The sequence below is a fragment of the Scardinius erythrophthalmus genome (assembly GCF_964197995.2).
Source record: "Scardinius erythrophthalmus genome assembly, chromosome: 3".
NCBI lineage: Eukaryota > Metazoa > Chordata > Actinopteri > Cypriniformes > Leuciscidae > Scardinius > Scardinius erythrophthalmus.
In genome coordinates, this window is record NC_138223.1 from 40,656,132 (window position 1) to 40,682,261 (window position 26,130).

The following is a 26,130-nucleotide window of genomic DNA, read 5'->3' on the forward strand; positions in this document are numbered from 1 at the left end:
TTTTACAGAATTATTGTACAAAATGATGTAAAACAAGCCCCCATCCAAAAAAAGAGAAAAAAGAAAATCAACAACATGGTTATCAGTTGATGTTTTTTAATGATGCATTTGTCTGAATATAGATAGATGTCACCTGGTTTTGCACTTTGCAGTTGGTTTATCAGTGGTTCCTGACGGATAATTGCCTTGGGACACTAAAGGATTTTAAAAAATGCTGAGAACAAAACACTGATTACATAAACGAGAGTCTTTGTTATCTGTATTTGTCATATGTTTCAGTGACAATAACCGGCTTAACCCAGGCAAAACACACTGGCCACTGATTATGAACAGCAGTAGCGGGGCAGGAATGGCCTGTATAAAAGCATTATTCCAGTGGGTTCGTCCATATGTCGCTCAGCCTTTTTAAATAGTCCATTTCCATCTGATCGATTCTGACGTTTGTATGGCAACCTGCCAGCGCCGCATCGGTTGCCTTGGTGAATCCACTGAGCTCAAGATAAAGATTCAGATCCATAATCAATAGATTGCAATTAGTTTGATGACCGGACGGCTTAACTTTTTCAATTCGCTTTAATGCTGTGTTTTTTTAACATGGTAATTAGGAGATTGGCTCTCATAATCTGTTGGTGTGATATCAAGTAATGAGATTATGAAATAGAGATTAAGTAGGTGCTTTGATACGAGGAGGAAGTGACTGCTGTTTGCTCACGTTTATGAACACGGTTACAAAGTGACCTGTTGGACAACTGCACATGTGAACTGTTATTAAATATGACTGAATCAGTCTGACTACAGTAAGATCATGGAGGTAGAAATGGCCTCTTAAATTAAAATTTCTAATTTTCACATAATTTTGTTTTTTACAAATTATGATTTTTAAGAGTTTTCCTTATGTCTGCAATTTCCATATGTTATTTGGCACCATAGATATTTATAGAAATTACACATATTTTTCATAGGCAAGGATGCATTGATGTTCCACAATTACATTCTACAACTTGTATGAAACCTTGGTAACACTTTATTTTAGTGTCCTTGTTACATATGTTACATGTACTTATCATAGTAATAACAGTAAATTATGCATAATTACATGCAACTAACCCTCAACCAAATCCTAATCCTACCCTAACCCTATAGTAAGTAGGCCTACATGTAGTTAATTATAATTACTCAGTACTTAAATATATAATTATACTGTAACAATTACACCTTAAAATAAAGTGTAACCGAAACTTTTATGGATCAATTCATTCAAATGTGCTTAGCTACTATTTTTTCATGTAAACTTTAGAATTTTAAGATCTAGCCCACTCTGGACACTGATAGAATGTTCAGCTTGTAAAATGTAACTGATAAATATTAGGTCATCACGTCATGTTAGATTCTGATTGGTCTTCTTTTTTGCATAGTTAATTTAAACTAAAATGTGAACTTATTTAAATTAATAACTTGACTAATTTATAGCTTAACTAATTAAGAAATAAATGGACTAATGAATAACTTAACTAATTACTTGCCAAAGCAATTTTGCTCAATTTAGTTTAATTTTATGTGATTCAATAGCTTAGTAAGACAAAAATAAGTATATATATATATATATATATATAATTTACATATTATATATTTATATTTGACGTTTATGTTAGATACAATTAACTGTGATTAATTGAATGATATATATATATATATATATATTATGTTTAAAATACTATATTTAAAGCTGCCTTTACACCGCAAAGATGCAAGTGTCACGTTGCATTAATTCTCATACTTAGCCAATACAAAACAAGATGCCTGTTCAGTGTCATGACAACCTGAAAGCAGTTAAAACTTTAACACTTTTCTTTTTTTTCTGATTTGGAAGCACAAATCGAATTACTTTCTGCAATTTACACGACTGGATCAATATCACGACAGCCAAGATGGCATTTGCCTCTCGCTGGAAACTAGTTTTGAGACTGTCTATCAATAGACCCACTTTTGAGTTTCCCCTCTCCTCTCCGTTGGGTCCTGCAGGCAGGTCTTAATCCCTCTCTTTTTTGTTTTCTCTCTCGTTTCGGTGGGGCGGGTCATGAGGATCTGAACCTGCACATTCTTGAGGGGCTGTGTGAGCTTCACATGGTAACCAGTGAACCGCATTGTTAGACAGAGAGAAGGATTATGGCAGCCATGCAAGTTATAACGTAAGTCTTCGCAAGCCTAGAAAGACAGACCTGAAGGGAACGAAACACACTCTTCCATCTGTTGGCAGCTAAATCTTGTGCACTTCCTGTTGAGATGAACCACTTGTGTTTGTTAGCAAGTGTTGAGATGTAGTTGAAATGCTGAGATGGGATATAGATGGACGGTTGGAGTGACAGAAATGAACTTGGCTTGAAAAGGAATAGTTCTTCTCTATTTTAGGAATAGTGTTCTCTATTACAACGGAACACCAAAAAGAGACATTTTGAGAGCAATGAAGGGTTACACTTTATTTTACAGTTATGTAGTTACATTGTACTTTCTCAAATAAGTACTGAGTAATATTAATTACATGTACTTACTATAGGGTTAGTTACTTTAAATGCATAATTTACTGCTGTTATATAGTAAGTACATGTAGTAACGTGTAACTATGTCACCTTAAAAAGTGTTACTCAATGAAGTCATATAGTTTGTTTGATAGACAGACTGAAATTTTAGTCATTATTCATTGAATTGCAACTGAAATTTTAGTCTGTCACACGCAAATAATTTCAAGATTTTATTTTTTTGAGGTTATATAGCAGCTAAGATGCTTTTAACCCTTAAACGCATAACTCGGGTCTTTAGTGACCCGGGACGTCATTCACTACCCTCCTCCTCATTCATTTTTTAAAGTTAGATATCAACCTTCTTAGTATTCCTCAATCAATTCATTATAAACAATATAACAAGAAAAAAAGGTAACACTTTATTTTACAGTGACATTGTTACATATGTTACATGTAGTTAGTAATAACTATGAATTATGCATAATTACATGCAACTAACCCTGAACCAAACCCTAATCCTAATACTAACCCTATAGTAAGTGCATGTAGTTACTTAATATTACTCAGTACTTAAATGTCTAATTACACTGTAACAACGACACCTTAAAATAAAGTGTAAAACCAAAAAAATAAATAATACAATTATAAAAGAATGCCTGTTTTCAATTTCCCATTAGTTTTTTTGTATAAATTGAATAGGGTCGCTAATGACCCGAGGTGTGTTACAGTGTAAGTATATATTTTCTGCACAACAATAATTGAATCTTTGATCACCGAATAAGTGCAATTTACCTTTATTCCACAAGGTGGCAATGTCTGATACGCAATGATGTAGTGACGTTTCACTCATAGTTATCGCAGGCAGAAAACAAAAGAATAGTAAGAATCATCAGCAAAACTTGAAATGTCTCAGTGATTTACTGCACAGCAAGTACTGAACGCAATCAAATATTAGTGTCACTGTCACTTGATGATGGATCTGGTGAAGAAGCTGTCAGCGATCAAAATATTGATTTTGAAGACGTTGAATATGATAGTTTTGAGAATATGTCTGAGATGGCGAATATGAGCCAGATGCTGAATGTACTGGGAAATGAGCTCTGAAGAAGACAGTGATGATGATGGTATAAAACATCTGCTCAAACTGAACCCTTACCAGCTCCAAAAGGTAATAAAATGCGCTTTATTTTATTCTTCTGTAATTGCTACTCTAAAATCAGGAGAGTTTTATATTATCATGACAGGTAGAGATCCATCCGTGTTAGATCCGGGTGTCTAAAGATCTGAATATGGAAATAAGCAAATTAAGTGTGCTAGTGATGGTTTTTTGTGGAGTATGTTGTTGGTGTGCGTGTTCGTGTGTGTGTGTGTGTGTGTGTGTGTGTGTGTGTGTGTGTGTGTGTGTGTGTGTGTGTGTGTGTGTGTGTGTGTGTGTGTGTGTGTGTGTGTGTGTGTGTGTGTGTGTGTGTGTGTGTGTGTGTGTGTGTGTGTGTGTGTGCGTGCGTGTGTGTTTAAGCCGTGTATCTGGTTTCTCCACCTGAGTCTTGTTTCTCTCCTTCTATCTCTCATCACTCCTCCCTTCTGTTTACCCTCCTAATGAGGGGGGCGGGACCCCTGTGCTGTGATTGACAGCTCCACACTCCCCTGCTCTTCCCTCCTCTCCATTATCTTCATGTCCACACTCACAGTGAGTGTTTGGCTTTTACCCTCCATCATTAAGTGACGTCACCAGGGATATTACCAGTAAAACTAAAACCATTAAAAGAAACGTTAACTGAAATAATGTAATATATATAAAAAGTAAACTTATTTCATTTCAGCTAATTGCCAAGGCAGCATTTCTCATTTTCATTTAGTTTAACCTGTAGCAGGCTAAAATAAATAAAACTAAAAAATAAAAATTATATAGATATTTTTTTAACTAATAAAAATCACAATAATAATAATTATGCACACACACACATATATATATGTGTGTGTGTGTGTGTGTGCGTGTGTGTGTGTGTGTGTGTGTGTGTGTGTGTGTGTGTGTGTACCTGTAAAAAATATAATATACTATATGTAAATATATATTTAACATAAAAACTGTAATATATATATATATATATATATATATATATATATATATGCCTATAGTATCTCAGTGATATTAAAATAACACTGAAAGTCATGTCACCAATGTAATGAAATATTTTTGCTTGAAACAGCTTTCTTTCATCAGGTTAATTTCATAATGTTATGTAATTTTTCATGATGTAAATTGCATTAGGCCTACATTGGACTGAATTCTATGTAAGTGTTATCTGAATATAGGCATGATCATATATCAGGGTTCCAACGGTCAAAAACATGGAAAAGGAAAATTAATCAGTAAAGTCTTTAAAAGTCATGTATTTTCTTTATTTCTTTTTAAATCACTGTAACTTTTTTTTTTCTTGAACAGCTGGAAAAGTCTCAAAAAACTCAAAAACACTCTTAAAAATAAAGGTTCCAAAAGAAACCCTTTCGTTTCTTCAAACCTTTCAGCGAACAGATGTTAAAAGAACCTTTTTTCTCTTCAGTGTGAAGAACATTTTAATAATCTGAAGAACCTTTTACACTATATTGAGGAATGGAAAGATTCCATGGATGTTAAAGCTTTTCGAGATGCCGATAAAGAACCGTGTGTGTAATGTTTGTAATGTTACACAACTCAGACAACCTAAAATTAGTCCTCTGAATAATGTATTGAGGTTAAGTGTTGAGGGATTCCGATTATAGTTCTGATCTGGGTTTAAAATGCAAACTCTGAACTGAGATCAGCTGAAGGCTGCAGGCGAGAGCTTGTGTTTTCTGGCAGCTATGAGTTGAATTTTCCCCTGAACAAAAGCTTGGATCAGTTAGTGAGCTCTACAGTCACATTTCTTCAGTCTATGGCTCTTTGATACTTGTGCACATTTCTCTTAAAGTAACTTTTGACTGTTTTTAACCAACTATATGGTGTAGCCAAGCATTATGACACCATTGAACTGATATCTAAATGCAGCTGTTGAATTCATCTTATTTTTGGATAACTAGGCCCATATCTTATATCAATCAAAGAATTTTTTAAGTTTAGGCTTATCTCTCCAAGCTATTGGATTTAGTTTTGGATCAGTATTTTATAACAATGCAAACCAATATCTGAGTCCAGAATTTTTTTTAAATGAAGAACACTGTAAAAAATTATATGATCAATATGTTATAACAACATATGCTTTTACATTGTTTAAGCTCATTAAAATACGTTTTTTTTTTTACTTTTTTTTAAGATTCAACACTTTTTTTTTTACTTTTTTTCAAGTCAGTTGAATGTATTTTAAGTTGAAATTACTTAAACATACAAGTTGATTGTATTTTAAACCAGCAACTTTTTTTACAGTGAATGTTTTTATCATGAAAAAAAGAAAACAAACAAATAGGGCCTAAATTAATAAATATCAATAGGCCTATTTAAAATCTAAAATTATGTTGTTTGAATAGAAATTATGTAGACATCTTAAGGTTTATCTTACATTAGTACATCTAAAATCTAAAATTAAACAAACAAAACAAAGAACAGACACAGGAAAAGTTTTTTTTTCTTCGATTCAGAAGTAGGCCTATAAGTTTATTTTATTTTCGATGAATATTGTCGACAGAACTTCAAAATTTCGTCACCGATTTATTTAAAATAAAACGTAAATATGCCTTTAGGCTGTAAAATATAAGTGAAATAAACCGAGAAAACAAGTCTAGAACTTTTGGAAATTTCATTTTATGATTTAAAGCTCACTGTAAAAAAAAACTGTAAATTTACAGGAAACGGTCTGTATTTTTTAACAGAATTTTGTCGTTTTGTCATTATACAGTGAATACCTGTTATTTTACAGATATTTTTTGTAATTTAAAGGTCCACTATTAAATTTACAGGTAATTGCTTTTATTTTGGTTTTACATTAATTTTACGTTTTTTTAAAGGAAATTCTCTGTAATTTTATAGGGTTATGTGTAATTTTACATACAAAATTAAGTAATATTTTACAGATTATTTCTGTGGAATTAGAAAACAAATAAAATAAGGTATAACTGCAGAAATTAGCAGTCACTAAACATGTTTTCCTTAAAGATTATTAAGCATGTAGGGGTTAAAGTGAGTTTTAAGATTTGTACACACATTAGGCAAGCCTATTTAATTATTTAGTCTTTTAATTTTGTCTTGCAAATAGATGTTCATTTTGATCATCATTTGTAGGCTATTTGCCCGAAAATGTCATTTAGGCCTATATTTTATGTCTTTTATGAATCGTTTTTCCAAATCTGCGTGGCTTTGTGTGCGTTTGTATGTATGTATGTGTGTGTGTGTATGTGTGTGTGCCCGCGCGCGCGCGCGCAGATTCAAATTATCCGCCATTACGTTTCGTTGCTGCTAGTCCCGCCCACAACAGTTAGCTACCTACAGATCTGTCTCTGTCGTCGATCTGTGTCAAGAGCAAGCGGGAGATTTGAAGTTTCAGTCTACGCTCGTGAAGTAGTCGTGGATTGTGATCACAGTGGATCAAAGCTATAATCGTATTCGACAGAAGCAACCAGCCGTGAGCAGGAGCGCTGAACACATATTAGTTGTTTGTAGTCTGTCAGTCAGTCCAGAAATAATGCGCCCTTTTTCAGTGAGCCTGGTTCGTCGTCACAGCAGACCTCATCCCGACCGATCAACGGCTGAGGTAAGAGTCTCATACTACATGTGTGTACGATATTTTATATTACATTTGTGTTAAGTGGTTAGACAGTTTCCATGCTAACGTTAGCATTCTTAAATGATGTTCAGTTATAACTGGGTCAGGGCAAAACACTGAAAATGCAGCATGCGTTTTTTAATTATCGATCTGTGTTAAGAAAGATCAGTTGAACCCAACCCACATCTCTACTTGTTAACTTAAAGACCTAAAACAATCTTTAGTAGACTTGTTATTCATATTAAAGTCCATAATTGTGTATAAAATCTTCGTTATGATAGTCAGTAACATTAAACCAATAAATGGCGGGATATTTTGAAACACTGTCTGGAAGCTGAAAACTTTTCTCTTAAAAAACATACTTTATTTTACTATAATAAAATTGTAGTAAACACGTTTTTAGCTGATTTTTTACCATTGTAATAGCCACAGTTTTACTAAAAATAGGCCTACTAGGTGTGCAGCTAGGTCACAGTAAATCATATTCATTTAACATTACTTTCTATAAATGTAACTTAGCTAAAATCACATGGCAGCTCAAAATATTACTGTTAGCCTTTCCAGCTCAGCTTCAAGATCATAGTCATTTGAGTCTTTGCATTGTCCCAATGGAACATATTCTGACATGTGTAAATCTAATACTGAGTTTTAAAATAACTTGTGTGTGTGTGTGTGTGTGTGTGTGTGTGTGTGTGTGTGTGTGTGTGATTTCAGGTCACGTGGAAAGCAGATGATCATGGCAAACAAGGTATGGGAAGAATTCATTAAAACATAAAAATCATAACGGTTCTGATTCCATATGTTCATAACAGTCTTCTGATTCCATATGATTGCACTAAAAGTATGCACAAGGTTTGGATTTGCTACAGCAAGATTACGATTGTGTTAGATTCCACCCATCTTTCTTTATTTTTTTATTTTTTTTTAACTACCCACTAAGCAAAATTATGTCTGAAAGACTTCTTTTCAATGTCTTTGTTACAAAAATCAAAGGTTGAAATGCCGTCCACTGAGGAGCCAGAATGAAAGTTATGACGTCTTTTTTTGACGTGTTCTGCACGTCCGATATAGACGTTCATCGAACCTTCGTACAAGGTTAAAACTAGTTCAGATGTGGCCATTGTGGACATATTTCAACATCATTTATGGTCTCATTTAGACATAATTACTTTGATTATTGCTGTCAGATGATCTTAGTGAGAATGAACAGAGGTTTAGATGTTGATATTCGTTTAATTTGAAGTGTCACCATTGTGGCGATCCGTGTTTGCTTTAGTTGGGCTCTTGGTCACCGTTCCTTTTATTTTAACTTTTCTTTGGCTGCTGTAACAGTGTGTTTGTGTAACACAATTGTTGTGGCAGGGAAAGCCTAGAAAAAGTATGAGGTGTTATCAGTTCAATGTTGATGATGACATAATTATCACAAAATGGGCCTTTAATATTGTGTTTAAAGTTTTGTGTTTATATTTGCCATTAATAACCAACAACCTTTTGGAACTGCATTATTGGTGAAGGTGTATTTATTTGAAAGTGTATAAAAAGCATGTGCACATTATGTTTTGAGCAAGAGTATCATACAGTCACACACAGACATCAAGATTTTGGATATGAATCACAACAACGGTGACAACCAAAAAAAGCTTGGGAATTAAGGATGAGTTTTGTACTATGAAAGCTACCCATCATGCATTGCAGCATGAAGCTTTTTTTTAAATTGTCACCATTGTTGGAAATCATATGCACAATCTTGATGTCTGTGTGTGACTGTATGATACTCTTGCTCAAAACATGTGCACATGCTTTTTATACACCTTCAAATAAGGGATCATTTTAATGTTTTTGGCACCAATAATGCAGTTCCAAAAGGTTGTTGGTTATTAATGGCAAATATAAACACAAAACTTTAAACACAATATTAAAGGCCCATTTTGTGATAATTATGTCATCATCAACACCTCATACTTTTTCTAGGCTTTCTCTGCCACAACAATTGTGTTACACAAACACACTGTTACAGCAGCCAAAGAAAAGTTAAAATAAAAGGAACGGGGACCAAGAGCCCAACTAAAGCAAACACGGATCGCCACAATGGTGACACTTCAAATTAAACGAATATAAACATCTAAACCTCTGTTCATTCTCACTAAGATCATCTGACAGCAATAATCAAAGTAATTATGTCTAAATGAGACCATAAATGATGTTGAAATATGTCCACAATGGCCACATTTTAACTAGTTTTAACCTTGTACGAAGGTTCGATGAACGTCTATATCGGACGTGCAGAACACGTCAAAAAAAGACGTCATAACTTTCATTCTGGCTCCTCAGTGGACGGCATTTCAACCTTTGATTTTTGTAACAAAGACATTGAAAAGAAGTCTTTCGGACATCATTTTGCTTAGTGGGGCTCTGTCATTTAGAAACATGACTTTTCCTATCACTACTATCTTAATGACACATATCTCTACCTTTTAATCCAGCTAGATGATCTGACGGTTGCTGCTCGCATCTCAGCCTACCTGATGGAAAATTCTTGCTGGATGAATGACCTTCACCTTCAACTCAACCTTGCCAAGACAGAACTGCTTATGGTTCAGCTTTCAGCCAAAACATACTTGCTGCGATCCTGCTGATTTGCCTTATCATTAGGAGGATCAGGCCCTTCCTATCGGAGCTACACAACTCTCTTGTTCTATCCAGACTGGGCTATTGTAATGCTCTCCTGGCAGCTCTTCCAGTGTCAGTCAAACCTCTGCAACTGATCCAGATGCTGCAGCAAGAGTTGTCTTTAAAGGTAGCCCTATGCCTAAACTCAATGCTTCAGATCTGTGTGTCTCCAGAAGCTTGTGCTCTGCAAGTGAACGGCGCCTTGTGGTGCCATCATCCCAAAGAGACACAAAACCACTTTCACTGACATTTACCTGGACTGTTTCCTGGTGGTGGAATGACCGGCGCAACGCAACACATTTTCAAGAAACTGCTAAAGATCCATCTTTTTCATAAACACTTCACCCAATAATACTAAATCTTTGTAAAAAAAAACAACAAAAAAACACCTTTCTATGTGTACTGTGCTTGACTAACTGGGACTTGTCACTGCACTTGTTGCTTTTTATTATCTTTAATTATTATCTTAATTGGTTAGTCACTTTGGATAAAATGTAATTGTAAATGTTAAAATAAGTTATACTGTAAAGGTATACGGTAATTGCTTTTTATTGTGGATATTTTTACATGTTCTAAATTATATACTAAGCTTCTATTTCCTATCAATCACTTATCTTGATGTTTAGTGTTTGTTCAATTACTAATACTGTAAATATGCAGGTAATTTGTACTCATACATTTAGTTAATTTAAAAGAAATTGGCTGTAAATTTGCTATTATTAAGAACTTAATTAGAGATGTTGTGAAATTGGATCTGTACAAATAAAAAATAAAACTGTAAATTTACAAACATTTGTATTTGAATTTATGTACTTGTGTGCATTTTTTATACATAATTTCATTGTTATTTTACACATAAAAACTATATTAAAAGAAAATTACTGTAGATAGACAGCATTATTATATAAAATAATTTTATAAAACCTTAAATTTACAGTATTTAATTGTTTTAAAGGTGTATATGACTTTTTAAAACATTAAAAATCCCAATAATTACATAAGATTTAATGTAATATTAAAGATATAATCTGTTATTTAATTATGGAAAATTACTGTATTTTAACGAGATTGTTTTTTGCCGTTATTTTACGGTAATTTTCTGGCGCCCCAGCTGCCGGAATAATACCGTTTTTTTACAGGTTTTTTTTTTACAGTGCTGGTCCTGTGAATCTAGGCTATACCTGTTGATCCTCCTCCATGAACTCGCAATCCAGGTGTAACCTAAAACTTTCCCGCTTCTTCTTCCTCTTTTCCCCGCAGTCCCGGTGAGTGACAGATCAACGCGTCCTGCGCTCGCGCTTTCTGACAACTCTGGGATTTACAGGGGATTTTATGCACCATCGTTTTAATAAGCGCCGACAATTTACAAGAGACACGACAATCCGCCTGGCAAAGAGACCAATCACACACACACACACACACACACACACACACACACACACACACACACACTCGCTTCAGGCCGGCTGATCCCACGGCTTTACGGGTTTATACTGCTCAGGAAACTCTACTGCATTTTGGGATTACACAAATACCCCTGGACAATAGGTTAGTGCCAGCAGAAGCAGATATCTTGATTTTACGGGATCGATCCTCTTTTACAGCTTTTGATGCACGCAAAATTGTTTAGGAAGTTTTGTTGTAATGTGTCTCATCGTTGTGGATGCGACAGTAATGCCAGATCTGAGCTATAATTTGTATCTGGCAATATAACTGTGTAAATAGCCTATGTAATGCCCTTTTGATAATTTTTAATGATCCATTTATTTAACTTATTCACATATTCGTAACTTTATATGAAGAACTGATTAGTCTAATTAGAGTCTTTGTTTATATTTTAAGTTTAGGCCGTTTTCTATAATTTAACACACTAAAATGTCTTAAAAGTATAGGCCTACTAGCATACTTTTCTTAAAAACAAGAGTGTTTTACTTATATTCTTATTTATTTACTTATTTATTTATTTATTTCGCTGTTACATTGCAGTTGACATCAAGAAGTTTGTTAGGCTTCCGACTAAAAAGTCAGAATTATTTCACTTCTGTTTTATGTTTTGTTTTTTCAACAGAAATCTAGGCTATTGGTTACGCCACACTGACTTTGATTTTGGCAGACAAATCATTTTTCTAATAGGCCTAGATGTTTTTTTTTTTTTTTTTAAATAGTTTCACTGCTTATGATTCTTAATAACAGGCCCACATGATAATATAAAACTAGGCCTACTTATATCAAGGTTTATTTTTGTAAGAATGTCATTATTTTAATGTCGTTTTTTCTTCGCACGGTTAGCCTAACTTGGCCTAGTCAACGCCTCACAAAAAAAAAAAAAAAAAAGGAAATTAGGCTATTTAGTTCTGAAACTAAATTCACTAATTTTGCATGAATTGTAGTCTATTAGGCTAAATATTTTCATATAAAATATATATATTATTTTGTAATAAATAAATCCGGATTTAAGTAAATAGGCCTTGGCTAGGCTATATTTGGGCCGCAAGGAAGGAAGGCGCATGTCTAAAACTTTGTCACCATCTCATTTAAAATTATGAGCAACTGAAACATGTTTGTAATAAGTCGTTTAGGTTTATACAAGCTAACTTTTATTTAAGGCAGATGTGAGGATGAAATTATTTAATGCATGTTGATTCGCCTTAATTGGTGCTCAGAAAAGATTTCGTCTCTAAACACTACGCATTTTCCTCGACCAAACGGTAAATCGATGTCTTATCATTCGTATTTCCTTTCCCGCAGTGTTACGCTCACTTAAGGCTCGAATTAAAAGTGTATTCAAATAGTTTACTCTCTCTGGACTCGCCTATTCACACGGCAGGTTAATATGTCGTCACATCGAAAGGAGGAGTTAATGAGCATTTCTTCGTTCTGATTGGCTAGAGCAGTCGTCTGTAAGGACAGGCGAGACTTCTGATTGGCTGTGGTGGGCGGGTCCGCAGGTGTCTTTTGCTCATAGACGGACAGGCCATCAAGAAGGTGATCAATCTCAATTCGTCAGCATTGGCTATCACCTTCATATTACGCGTGGATACAACGAGCCACATCTGACTCAGTGCAAACGGACTTTGTGAATATATTGGGAACTTTTGAAGTTTGCGGCTAATTCGTTTTCTTACAAATCCAACCAGCTGGAGTTCAAAAAAAAAAAAAAGAGTGTTTCTTGGTTTTGTGGATTTTCAGTGGATCTCAAAGAAGAGAGCACAGAAGACCAAGAATAAAAGGTACAGTAGAAATGTTTTAAATATATTTTAAGTATCTAAATGCAAAGGTAGATGACTGTATTGTTATTGTAGCCTATTATTGCTTTTAACAACATCATTTTGTCTCAAAAGTTTGTCATTCCGACCAGATTTTATACGTTTTTAAATGTGATTTAGAAGTGCAATAAATAATAATATAGTAATAATAATTGTCAGCAATTAATCTTAATTTTTCAATTTTAGTTGGTTCATTAAATTGCGTTTGGCAATTGTAAGTAGGCCTACATTTGACTGATGTTTTAAGAAAAATAATTTGGCCTAACACAAATAAATCATTTTGCCTATAGATAGCATTTATAAATATATTTTCCTAGCTACTGTTTATTTCAGAACATATTAGCGCAATTGCAGTCTTAATTAACAAACTTTGAGTAGGCTATTCAGTGTGCACGGAGAATATGAGAATTTGTGTCGTTTATTTAGTTGATAAGGTTTCTTCTGCAAATGGAGTCCCCTCTGGGTCTAATCTAAATGGCTATGGAGAATAATTTGCACACTCGGTGGTCATTTACATATAGTTAAAGCTCGATTGTGGAATCTTTAGGCCCATGTTATCTGTCCTCAGCGTGGGATTAATGGGGCCATTCATAGGCATGAGCGACCCAGAAAAAGCGCAACATGTCATTTACAGAACTTTTGTCTTAATACATTTGTACGATTGCCTCATAACAATTGCAGCGAAACACATTTTGGTCCTCCCAAATAATTCCAAATGCGCATAAGTCTCGAGTTTATCCCGAGCGGAAAACTCCTCCACAGCCGCAACAAGCGCTTCAGTTCTGCTGTTTCTCGGCAATGCAGAAGATTTTAGAAAACCAATTCAGTAGCATATATTCGTTAGAAATAAAAATAAGTTAAGCAATTTTCTTTTTTATAAGTTAAACAAGATCCGACTCATTTGTCTTTAAGTCAGTTTAAAATTTAAGTTGAAATGACTTAAAAACCCAAGTTGATTGTAGGTAGGCTACTTAAAATGTAAGGCAGCAACTTTTTTTTTTTACCGTGTGTGTATAGATAGATAGATAGATAGATAGATAGATAGATAGATAGATAGATAGATAGATAGATAGATAGATAGATAGATAGAACAATATAGTGAGTTCAATCATTCCATAGACTGTAGCTAAATTATTAATGCAAATAATTTATTTTTTATATATAAATCAAATGTACATAGCGTTTAAATGTAGGCCTATCTGTTACCAGCTGTTAGATTAAAACGACCATTAAGTAAATTCATAATTGTACCGCCAACAAAAGGAAAGATCAAACGCTTCGCGGCGTTGTGTCCATCAGGAACGCTTAATAGGGCATGACATGCAAATGGCCAATTAGTGTGTGTGAAGCCCTTGATTAATCGAGTGTGAAAAAAGAGATCATTAAAGGCAAGACATTAGTCATATTCAGACTGATGATCACTCTCCTGACATGCGTTTGATGTGTTTTACGTGTTTTTACAATGGGGGTGTATATCCAAATGCTGTTTATTTATGCATGTATGATAAAAAAAAAAATACAGGCAATTTGCTGCACTTTGTCAGTCCTCTTGTTAAAAACAATTATTGTTTTATTCAATTTATAATAATTGTTTCTTGCTGCAGCTGTCTCTCTGGAGCTCAACAATGATGTCATACCTCAAACAGAACCCATATGCCATGAACGGGCTGGGGCTCAGCGGGGCAACCATGGACCTCCTCCATCCCTCTGTGGGATATCCGAGTAAGCATACCAGAAAGATAAACTTTTAAAGAGTAGAATCTTTATTCAAATAAGCAACATATAATAACCTCTCAGTACAGTGCATGGCAATGATTCAATAACACTTTGGGCAAATGACCTTTAAAGTACATCTATATGTAACTCTTCAGACTTGATTTAGTAACTTTGGATGTCTTCCTTATTGCAGCAAATCCTCGTAAACAGAGAAGAGAGAGAACCACGTTCACTCGCACTCAGCTGGACATACTGGAGAACCTGTTCGCTAAGACGCGCTATCCAGACATTTTCATGCGCGAGGAGGTGGCCCTGAAAATCAATTTACCCGAGTCAAGAGTGCAGGTGGGTGTCGTTGTCCTAATTTCCTAATGCTGATAGATTTCAAGTCAAGTCACATTTGTTTATATAGTGCTGCATACAATACAGATTGTTTCAAGGTAGCTAATAAACAGGAAAATAAGTGTTAGAATTGTAAAATTCATCAATTATGTTGATTCGATTCAAAAACTGCGTCAATGTTGCAAAGTTCATCAATTATAAAACAAGTTAAATCAGCTCTATGGAAGACTCATTTATTATAATGAGTTTGTTTTAATGTTGTTTCAGTTCAGTGTCAGTGAAGCAGTGTTCATCGATTGTGAAAGTAGTTCAATTCAGTTCAATAATATTGTCAATGTTTCAAAGTGATTGTCATTAGCTCAATTCAGTTCAATTTTTGTTCTCATCCAATAGTCATTTCAGCTCAGTTTAGTTCAGTGTTGTTTCAGTTCAGTTCAGTAACAGTGTCAATGCTGCAAAGTTCATCAATTATGAAACAAGTTCAATCCAGCAGTAAAGCAGCTCTACCAAAGACAATAGTGCTTTTATTCAGCTCAGTTTAGTTCAATGCTGATTCAGTTCCGAAAATGTCAGTGTTGCACAGTTCATTTTATAAAAAAAGTTCAATTCAGTTCATTAACTGTGTTAGTGTTGCAAAGTTAGTCTAATTATTCGGGTCGATTCAGTTCAAAAAACGTTCTCATCTAATAGTGTCATTATTCAGCTCGGTTTAGTTTAATGTTGCTTCAGTTCAGTTCATCATTATGAAAAAAATGATGAAAAATTCAATCCAGCTATACAACAGCTCTACAGAAGGCAATAGTGTCGTTTTTCAACTCACTTCAGTTCAATATTGATTCAATTAAGTTCAGTAACAGTGTCAATGTTGCAGTTCATCAATTATAAAACAAGTTTATCCTGCTATAAAATAGTGTCGTTATTCAACTCAATTCAGTTCAATATTGATTCAGTTAAGTTCAATAACAGTGTTGATGTTACAAAGTTAGTGTGATTATACAGCTCAATTCGGTTCAAATTTTGTAATCATCCGAAAGTGTCAATATTCAGCCATGTTTAGTTCAATGTTGTTCCAGTTAAGTTCAATTACAGTGTCAATGTTGCAGTTCATCAATTATAAACGAGTTTAATTCTGCTTTAATATAGTGTTGTTATTCAACTCAATTCAGTGCAATATTGTTTCAGTTAAGTTCAATAACAGTGTTGACGTTCAAATTTCGTTCTCATCCGAAAGTGTCATTATTCAGCTCAGTTTAGTTCAATGTTGTTCCAATTAAGTTCAATTATAGTGTCAAATTGGAAAAGTTCTTCAATTATGAAACAAGTTCAAATCAGCCATAAAGCAGCTTGCAGAAGACAATAGTGTCATTATTCAACTCAAGTCAGTTCAATGTTGATTCAGTTCAACTCAATAAGTGTCGATGTTGCAAAGTTAGTTCAAAGTTCAAATTTTGATCTAATCGGAAAGTGTCAGTGCAGTTATTTTTGTATCATTTCCAATCCGTCCATAAGCATATCAATCATTATCCTGTGACGTATTTGTTGACAGGTTTGGTTTAAGAACAGAAGGGCGAAGTGTCGGCAGCAGCAGCAGAGCAGCGGCAATTCAAAGATCCGTCCGGCGAAAAAGAAACCCTCTCCGTCCCGTGAGAGCCCGGGGTCAGAGAGCAGCGGCCACTTCACTCCTCCCGCCGTCTCCTCGTCGTCCTCGTCTTCGTCCTCAGGCTCCAACCCCTCCGGCCTTCTGATCAACAGCTCGTCCTCAGGAACAACACCTGTCTCGTCCATCTGGAGTCCCGCTCCGGTCTCGCCTCTCCCTGCTCCCCCCTCGCTACCCGACATCTCCCCCCCGGCCAGTGCGTCCTGCATGCAGAGGGCCATCTCGGGCGCCGGCGGCTCCACAGGAGTGCCGTCGTATCCCATGCCCTACAACCAGGCTCCCAGCTACGCCCAGGGCTACCCGACCTCGAACGCCGCCTCTTATTTCGGAGGCATGGACTGCGGATCCTACTTGGCGCCCATGCCAGGTCACGCCCACCATCACCCGCACGCCCATCACACACAGCTGAGCACCGCCCCGCATCACCACATCGGGCAGAGCCACCCTCACCAGGGGTACGGCGGCACTGGGCTGCCTTTCAGCTCCTCAGACTGTCTGGATTACAAAGATTACAAAGAGCAGGCTGCCGTGGCATCATCGTGGAAACTGAACTTCAGTTCCGCGGCGGCCGACTGCTTAGACTACAAAGACCAGGCCGCCTGGCGTTTTCAGGTTTTGTAAGGGCTTCTGATGTGGCTTCCTGACGTTTACTCGTTTGTTTTCGTCCCTTCCTCGACATCGGACACCACTGGGAAGAAGTTGAGACTTTTGTGCCAACTTTTTCCAGCCGCAGGAACACGGGTTACCAAAGTTTCTTGTGCATTTTAAAATCCAGACGGGTTCTTCGTCGCCCTCAACGGACAGAGAAAGAAGCGAGGGCACTCCCGGCATGACGCACTGAATGAATGAGACACGTGGTGTTTGAAACAATGAAGGCAATAATAATTTTTATATATGATTTTCTTTCCAGAGGAAAAGGTGACTTGCAGCCTCATGTGAGATGTTAAAAACTAATTTGCATTCATGTTCATTTAATAAATATAAGCTTAAAACTGAGACAAATTGTTTTTCATTTCCTTATTTCCTTAAGCTTCATTGGCTTTGTGCATAAAGTATCAGGCATTCAGGTAACAGAAATGGCGGTCTTATTTTCTATGTATAATTTCTTTGCAAAAAATTCTCTCAATAATTAATATTTCAAAACAGACAAAAAAGAAAGTTGTTCAGTAAAGAATGTTATGCTTTAAAATCTGTCACATACAAAGATGACTAAGGTCCACAATAAAGGTTATAATTATTTAATTTTTAAAAGCTATAATCCATTACCATGGTAAATCTAAATGTTCATTCTACCAAAAAGTTCATAAACATAACTCTAGGTGACATTGTAGATATATAGATATATAATTCAAATGATGTTCTGTCTATCCGTCATAAATGTGTATAGTTTCAGAGGTGGTTTATCCACTCATTTTTTGTATTATTTTTGTAATTACGCAATAAGCCACTCAAGGCCACGTGCACAACGTCTTTTTATCATGTTGAAATCACTGTAACATATGGATTCAAATAGTTTGTTGCTTTTCAATATGGTGGTGGCAGCATTATGATAAAAACACCAATTCTTCCACCAAAGTAATATGATTCATTATTAGCCTGTTAACTGTAGGTTGTTGTAGGAACTTTTACAGCAATTTCAAAGTGGAAATGTGTCTGTTTTATAAAGCTAAAAGTGTATAAATTGAGAATATCTTCACAGTTTAATAACTGAGTAAACTGCTTGTAATTTGATTTGTTTAGTCCTGGCTGGAATTAAAGGGTGGCTTAGATTCAATCCAAGAGAAAAGCTCACAAGTCATATAAACAATAATTAAGTCATATCAACACATTGATGAACGCATATTGGTATTCTGACCGGCAATCAGTGGTTTGCAACGATGTGCAGATTTATTTATCCAACAGAAAAACAACAAATCACGATTTTAATTATCAGCTAGCTCAAGACTCTCTTCGATGCAGCTGGGTAAATAGGGCTAGATAAACGGGATGGCAATGTTTGCTTGTTTGGTCAGTGGAATCCTGCTGTGCTGAAGCTGCATGGCATCTTATTGAGGCGCAAACATCATGGGATTTGGTAAATCTGCATCAAACAAGCTCAACTAATCTCTGAGCATGTTTGAGGAATGCTGTTGTAGTTAAAACTGGACCGAAGTAATCCAAACACCTGTTCTCAACACATTACACCATCTCCCGTACATTTATCCTGGTATTTAGACACTTCATAATTATGTGACCTAAAACAGGTTTTACTTTAGGACCCAGATTTTGCGTTGCAAATCAAGTGGTAACCCAACAGTAAAAAAATTGTTTATCAAATCCTAAAATGTATACAATGAACTTCCTAGGGAAACAATATGCAATTAAGATGACATAGGGTGTCATGTAACATTTTTGAGGAAGATGACCAAACAGAAATAAAAAACATGGACTTTAACTGTGTGATAGTCAAGTGCAAAGAGTGCTGTCGTTGGTGGAGTGCTCTAACACTTATGGAAACTGATATTAATTTAAATGTACTGTATACGTAACTTTTTGTTCAACATTAACAAAATTTAAATAAGGAGTAAATACATCATCACTCCCCTTCTAAAACGTGTTTTTGTTTTACCCCGAATAATTATGGCAAGCCTATTATATGTACAAGAGCACATTCAGGGATTTTCAGAGATGCCACGTGTTTGGAGGTTTCACCAGGACAACTCCTCCTTGGTCTCTAAAAATGATCAAATGTTTAATGATTAATTTATTGATAAAATGTACCACTCTTATGGTCATATGATAATATATTGTAATTATAATTTAAATTGAACTACTTTTTAAATTGTATTTCATAAACCAAAATCTCAGGAAAACTTTATGAGGTTTCAAATCTTAACATGACTTTCTGTTACAGAACAGGGCATTAGTGGACACCAGGACTATGTTTATCAGACATTTTGGGAGACACAACAAGTGAATAGGGAAAGAAATTATACATCATATATATGTGTGTGTGTGTGTGTGTGTGTGTGTGTGTGTGTGTGTGTGTGTGTGTGTGTGTGTGTGTGTGTGTGTGTGAAATATTAGATATTATTATTAAAATGTTGCCAGTTATTACTCCCATTATTACACTTCTTCTTTCATTACATGTTGCCCCAACCTAACCAAACCCTTAATATGCAAATTAGATACAGTGAATAGATACATTGTATTGAATGGGAATATTAATTTATTGCCATTTTACCCTCATTTTGAATAAAGTTATATCTTTCATAACATAGTTGAGAATAACATAGTTCATCTTTATAGAAATTTTGGTTTAAAAATCCTGAAACCCAAAAATTAATTGGTGAATAAATAAAAAATCCCATTGTTTTTGCCTATACATGTAATTTCATGTCATTTCATTTTTTAAACAACTGAGTCCTGGTGTCCACTGCATAACATATACATAAAATATCATTTTCCAAAAAATATTTATTTATTAATTTTTTTTAAACCATTTGTTACTTTTGCTCTAAACATTGTGATGACATGAAAAAATACTAAATTCATAAAAAGTTTTTTTTTTGGGGGGGGGGGGGGGTCTCAGGAGGAAAAGTGTTTATATTTTTTGACCTGACGGGATTGTTTTCGCGGGAAATTGCGTACATGAGTCACTTGCCAGTGCACGTCTCGTCATATGCATAAGAGAAAAGTTGCTCGGCTACTTTGACACGTGTATGGCGTGTGGTGTGGGTGAGGTTAGTTTTCATAACGAACGGGCGAGAAAGGTTGACATGGAGCAGGTAAGTTTACACTACAACTAGGCTATATGCTTAAAATGGAGAAGTTTTAGCTCTGAGTTTTCCCGCGTACAGACGACACCATTGTCCCCATGCACAAGTATCCGCGAAAACGACTAAAAACGCTGTATTCTGCTGCCAGGCCATTAGATGGGGATGAAACACTATAGTTTATTATTATCATTTTTTTATTGCTAAGAACATACATAATCAATGCCAGGGCCAGAGGTAAAATGAAACGCTATAGTTTGAAAACATAATACGCATGTGCAAGAGATTTGCCTTTTTGTTGTTTACACAGAGACATTTTCAAAAACGTGCACTTTGAAAACCATTTTCAAAAGTTTGCATTTTCAGGCCCCCAAAACGTATAAAAAGTTTTACGTTTTTAGTTGAAAATGGTATCGTTTAAACAGCCCCCTATCTCAAACCTCCGGGAAATCAGCCGTTTTAAGAAAAAACACCGAACAGAGGAGAGTCTGCTGGCAAAAAGAAGAAAACTAGATTCAACATGGGCTTGGCTTTTCGGAGATGCTGAGAACTGAGGGATTTGAAATGATGTAAAAGAGATGGTGTTTTTATTACTCAACTGGTGAATAAGGTATTTTATTGAACATACATTAGCATACAGCATGTAGCTCTCTAACAGAGTTCATTGTTAAAGAATAAACTACTGTGAAGGTATATTCATCTGCACAGTCACGCAGAGGCAGAGAAAAACAGTAATATTGTGAAATATTATTCAAATTTAAAAATAACGGTTTTATATTAATATTAAATCAATCTGCCCAAACTTTTCATCCGTTTGTGACTGAATGTAAAAAAAAAAAAGATTTTAAATTAAAGGCACACTATGCAGTTTCCGTTTTTCTCAAACAGCGACCCCTAGAGTCGCTGTGGAGTACTTGTATTTAACGTTACTGTCGTAAATACCACTTACGCAGAGCCGTCGTTTTTTTTTTCTTGACTCTTCCAACCGCGTTTTCTTTGACGACTTTGCCATGATTCACGTCTGAAATGCGTGCTAGTGTCTTCCATAGAGGCTGCTTCATATGTTGTTGATGTATGTGACGTCGTGCCGTAAAGCAAGTCGTGATTCTCGTGAGATTTGTCGGGGCGCCACCTCTCAAACCTGCATTGCTGGTTTTGCCAGCAAACTTTGCTATCAGGATGATTCGCCCTACTACGAGTTCGTTTACCACCTAAATGATTTCGAAGCTGATATTAAGGGACAAATCTTGCATAGTGTGCCTTTAAATGGATGAATAGACCATTGTCTTCAACACAATGTGTTTTAATTGACGTGAGGTGACATGAAGGCCAAGTATGGCAACCCATACTTGGAATTTGTCCTCTGCATCCAAGTTAGTGCACACACTCACATTAGGAGCAGTGAGTTGGTAACACACACTGCAAACCGTGAGCCCAGGGAGCGATTGGGGTGAGGTGCCATACTAACCTTCAAGTTACAAGACTCTCTAAAACATTAGGCCACGACTGCTGACTGCTGACTGCTGACTGCTGCATTTATATGTCTGCAAATTCAACTTTTAATGACTTATGCAGTCTCAAAATTATTCAACCCCCCTGAATAGGATCCCTCACAACAGCACGAATCTGCAAAACAGGTGTTGTCTCAAGCACACCTGATGCAACTAATCAAGGGCTTCATTAGTTGCACCAGGTTTGCTTGAGCTAGAACACATGAAATATCTGAACTGGCTAGGTTTGTTGAGTGTCACGTTTGACTGCATGTTAGAAATATGGCTAAGTCAAAAGAATGGTCCAAAAAGTTTAGAGAAGATATCATCACAAAGCAGCCCTTCACAAACACCGTTGGAAGCATAGTTCGCAAGTTCAGAGTTAAAGGAACAGTGGTTGTTACTAGAGATGCACCGATCACAATTTTCTGGGCCGATTCCGATTTCCGATTTTTCATTCAGTTTGACCTGCCGATACCGATTTTAGCCGATTCCGATTTCATTTTTTCTAACCACTTTACAGCACACACAAATATTTATTTTATGTCTTTTCTGTAATAGAACATTTTACAATTTGCATAGTACATATTTTTTTGAACAGATAAACGCTATAAAATAGAACTATAAATTACTCCAGGTGTGGGTGATTCAAACATCTAAAGTGCAGTGTTATGGAAGAACCATTTCCTTTTCACATTCAATATCCAATAATTTTTTATATATGTATTTAGCAAACTAAACGTCTGTATGAAAACAGGGAATGGCAATAAAATAATATCTAAATAAAAAATAAATAGCCTTGCAGTATAAAGATATTTCTCAAAGCACTCACACACAGGCCTATTGCAATCACTTGTACAAACTGAATAATAAAACAAGTTTAAATGGGTACATTTTCTATAAATATTAGTCTTCGTTTTCTTTTCTGACATAGCCTACCCCAGTTCTTGTTAAAACACGCAAATTCTGTGCATTTTGGGCGCTTTTTTGTGAAACCCTATTTAGGCTATTTTATCCATCAAAAGTGTGCTTTCCCTTTAATTGAGCGCGAGCAGTGCAGCAAATAGACTCGGCACCGAAACACGCGCTTCACTGCTCGCCTCGCGACGCTCCTGCTTGACGCTCACGCGCTGCTCCTGCTCCCGCTCTGAAAGCACTCATCGATTAACATGCACGCTGAAAAATACGCGCTTGCGGGCTGAACGGACGTAATTCACGAGGTTTCCTACATGTGTGCATGTGTGATGCTGATGTTGTGCGATGTTAATCATGCGGCGCCCGAGTGCATTTGACCGGCACACAATCGGCATTTGTCAGACTGACCGGCCGGTCGCCGGTCACGGCCGATCACGTGAAAATCGGCCAATTCCGGTCACCAGCCGATCAATCGGTGCATCTCTAGTTGTTACACTACCTGGACGGGGCAGAAAAAGGCAGCTATCAATGGCTGCAACCAGATTTCTGAGAAGGCAGGTTCAGAAAAACTCTCAAGTGACGGCAAAAGACCTGCAGCAAGACTTGGTGGCAACAGGCACTGAGGTTTCAGCTTGCACAGTAATGCGTGCACTAAACCATGCCAGAACTCCACTACTGAACCAAAAGCACAAGAAAAGTTGCCTTCAGTTTGCTCAGAGTCATATTAATAAGCCACAGAAGTTATGGGATTCTGTTCTGTGGAGCGATGAAACAAAACTGGAACTTTTCGGCCCTATGGATCAGCAGTATGTCTGGAGGAAGAAGAATGAAGCATATGCTGAAAAGAACGATCTGCCTACAGTTCAGCATGTTGGTGCTTGTGATGCTCTGGGGCTGCTTTGCATCCTCTGGCACTGGAAACCTGCAGTGTGTGGAAGGCTAGATGGATTCATTGAAGTATCAGGAAATCCTAGGAGAAAATGTCATGCCGTTAGTGAGGAAACTGAAGCTTGGGCGTCATTAGACCTTCCAACAGGACAATGATCCTAAGCCTACCATAAATTCCACCAAGGCTTGGTTGCAGAAGAAGTCCTGGAAGATTCTACAGGGCCATCACAGTCATTTTATTGAACCCAATAGAAAATCTCTGGAGAGATTTGAAGATGGTGGTTGCTGGACGCAAACCCAAGAGTATTACTGAACTGGAGGCCATTGCTCATAAGGAATAGGCTAAGATTCCTCAGAAACGCTGCCAGAAGCTGGTGTCTGGATACTACATCTCGTTTGCAGCAGATCATAACAGCAAAAGGGTGTTCTACTAAGTACTAAAGATGCTTGCCATGAAGGTGTTGAATAATTTTGAGACTGCAGAAGTCATTTAAAGTAGAATTTTCAGTTGAATTTGGGGAAACCACTTGAATATATAAAGATATAATTGCACATCTTCCATACAATTCAGTTCAGCCCAAACCCATAAGTGTGAAAGTGATTATATATCGCCTAGATGGGGGAAGACAAACAATGATTTTATAATATCTGAATATATAGAGTAATACAAGATAAAGGACAATTCTGTGAATAAAATAAGTCAAATCTTTGTTATTACCATGCCTGTTTGTGGCATCAGAACTCCATGATGACCTGGTACAAAAGCATGACGTGAAGTACACTGATAAGTTCACGTCTCTTCACTTATATTTATACCTATCGAGTATTCTAAGGAATATGTTCTGATTGGCTAGGACATGCTATAAAGCCCATCAAGAATTTGCATGTCAGCTGCGGTCCACCAATAAATTCCTAATGCTTTTACATTTTCATTCCAACAGCCATTTTCATTTGAAATCAAATTATCTGTCAGGGTTTTTTGTGTGTGTATTTATTTTAAAAATAAAGATCAAGTCTAGATCGGTAACAAATGCTTATTTACGAGACGTGCGAGAATCAATGCTGTGCATCTCCGTCATCCTGATTTGAATATTAAATGAGAGCTGGCCAGAGTACCGATACGGTAGTAACTGTTTATTTTATTATTTTACTCTGGCTATTCACGATTGTGTGGTTAGCTACAATCACATTGTACATTTAGCATTGGTATTTTCCATGCCAAGCGACTGTCAGTTTTTTCTTGCTTTTTTCGGTCTCTTTTTCTATTGTCTGACTAAAGTCCTTGATCATGGCGTGACCCTGTCTAAAAATAGCGTTAAAATGGCATGTGTGGCATCAGCTCTACTATCTCTCTTTCTTTCTTTCTCTCTCTCTCTGTTTGAATAATTCAGATAAAGGAAAGAAAGGACTCAATTAAGTTGGCCTAAAACCTGTGCTCATTGCTCCCACCATGCAAGCATTAATGATTTGCAATTTTCCATATGTAGATGTGTGTTTATCTGTGCTAGCCGCGGAAATAGAAAAGAAGATTATTAACAATCCGAAAGCTACCAATTTAAGCTCTATATCATCAGCGTCCTTAAATGACATACTCTCTTTCCTTTCCTCACTGTGGTCAATCGCTGCATTCTGTGGTCGAATGTTTTTGCATAATAACACTAAACTGTATATTTAACCGTCATCCCAGGTAGCAGATTTGATAGCTGTTTCACAGAAGAAAGAGTCGGAACAACATGAGGGTGAATACATTTTGACAGGGTCACATCTTAGCCAAAACGCCCCAAATGCACTAAAGATGACTCCCTCGACCTCTCCAATCTGTTTGTGTGTTTTCTGTGCACACATGCGTCAATGTTCCGGCTTTGAAACTATATCCAGCACGCCACAACCCTGCCCAAAGTGTGTTTACAGCTGAGCTTGTTGTGTGTTTGCTTTGTTTTGCGTGTCTGAGCAAGAGCGTAAAGGGATCTCCCAGCAGCCCTTGGGTACTGTCAGACTTTGAGTGACAGCAGAGAGCTGCAGGATTAAGGTTGGCCGAGCATAAACAAACCCCGAGGTTTCATCTGCCAGGACCACTCGCACGCGCTTTATGACTATTTATGGTCCTGAATGAGACTCGGACAATACTTGAGCAGAACCTTTGAACTTCTAAGGTTCTGATGGTTCAGGAATCAAAGAG

General features: G+C 36.4%; 1 protein-coding gene and 1 long non-coding RNA gene across 2 annotated transcripts; both read left to right on the forward strand.

The window, feature by feature from the left end:
• Nucleotides 1-6,970: 6,970 nt before the first annotated feature.
• LOC308688208 lies at nucleotides 6,971-10,709 on the forward strand. The gene is made up of 3 exons (XR_014029846.1): nucleotides 6,971-7,240; nucleotides 7,967-8,000; nucleotides 9,736-10,709. It is a non-coding gene; the product is annotated as an uncharacterized lncRNA (long non-coding RNA).
• A 2,138-nt stretch (nucleotides 10,710-12,847) lies between these two features.
• Nucleotides 12,848-17,899, forward strand: otx2a (orthodenticle homeobox 2a). Its single transcript, XM_081362559.1, has 4 exons — nucleotides 12,848-13,152; nucleotides 14,793-14,910; nucleotides 15,098-15,249; nucleotides 16,793-17,899. The coding sequence occupies exons 2-4, from the start codon at nucleotides 14,814-14,816 to the stop codon at nucleotides 17,522-17,524; spliced, it is 981 nt and encodes a 326-aa protein (XP_081218685.1). The 5' UTR covers nucleotides 12,848-13,152; nucleotides 14,793-14,813; the 3' UTR covers nucleotides 17,525-17,899.
• Nucleotides 17,900-26,130: the final 8,231 nt, after the last annotated feature.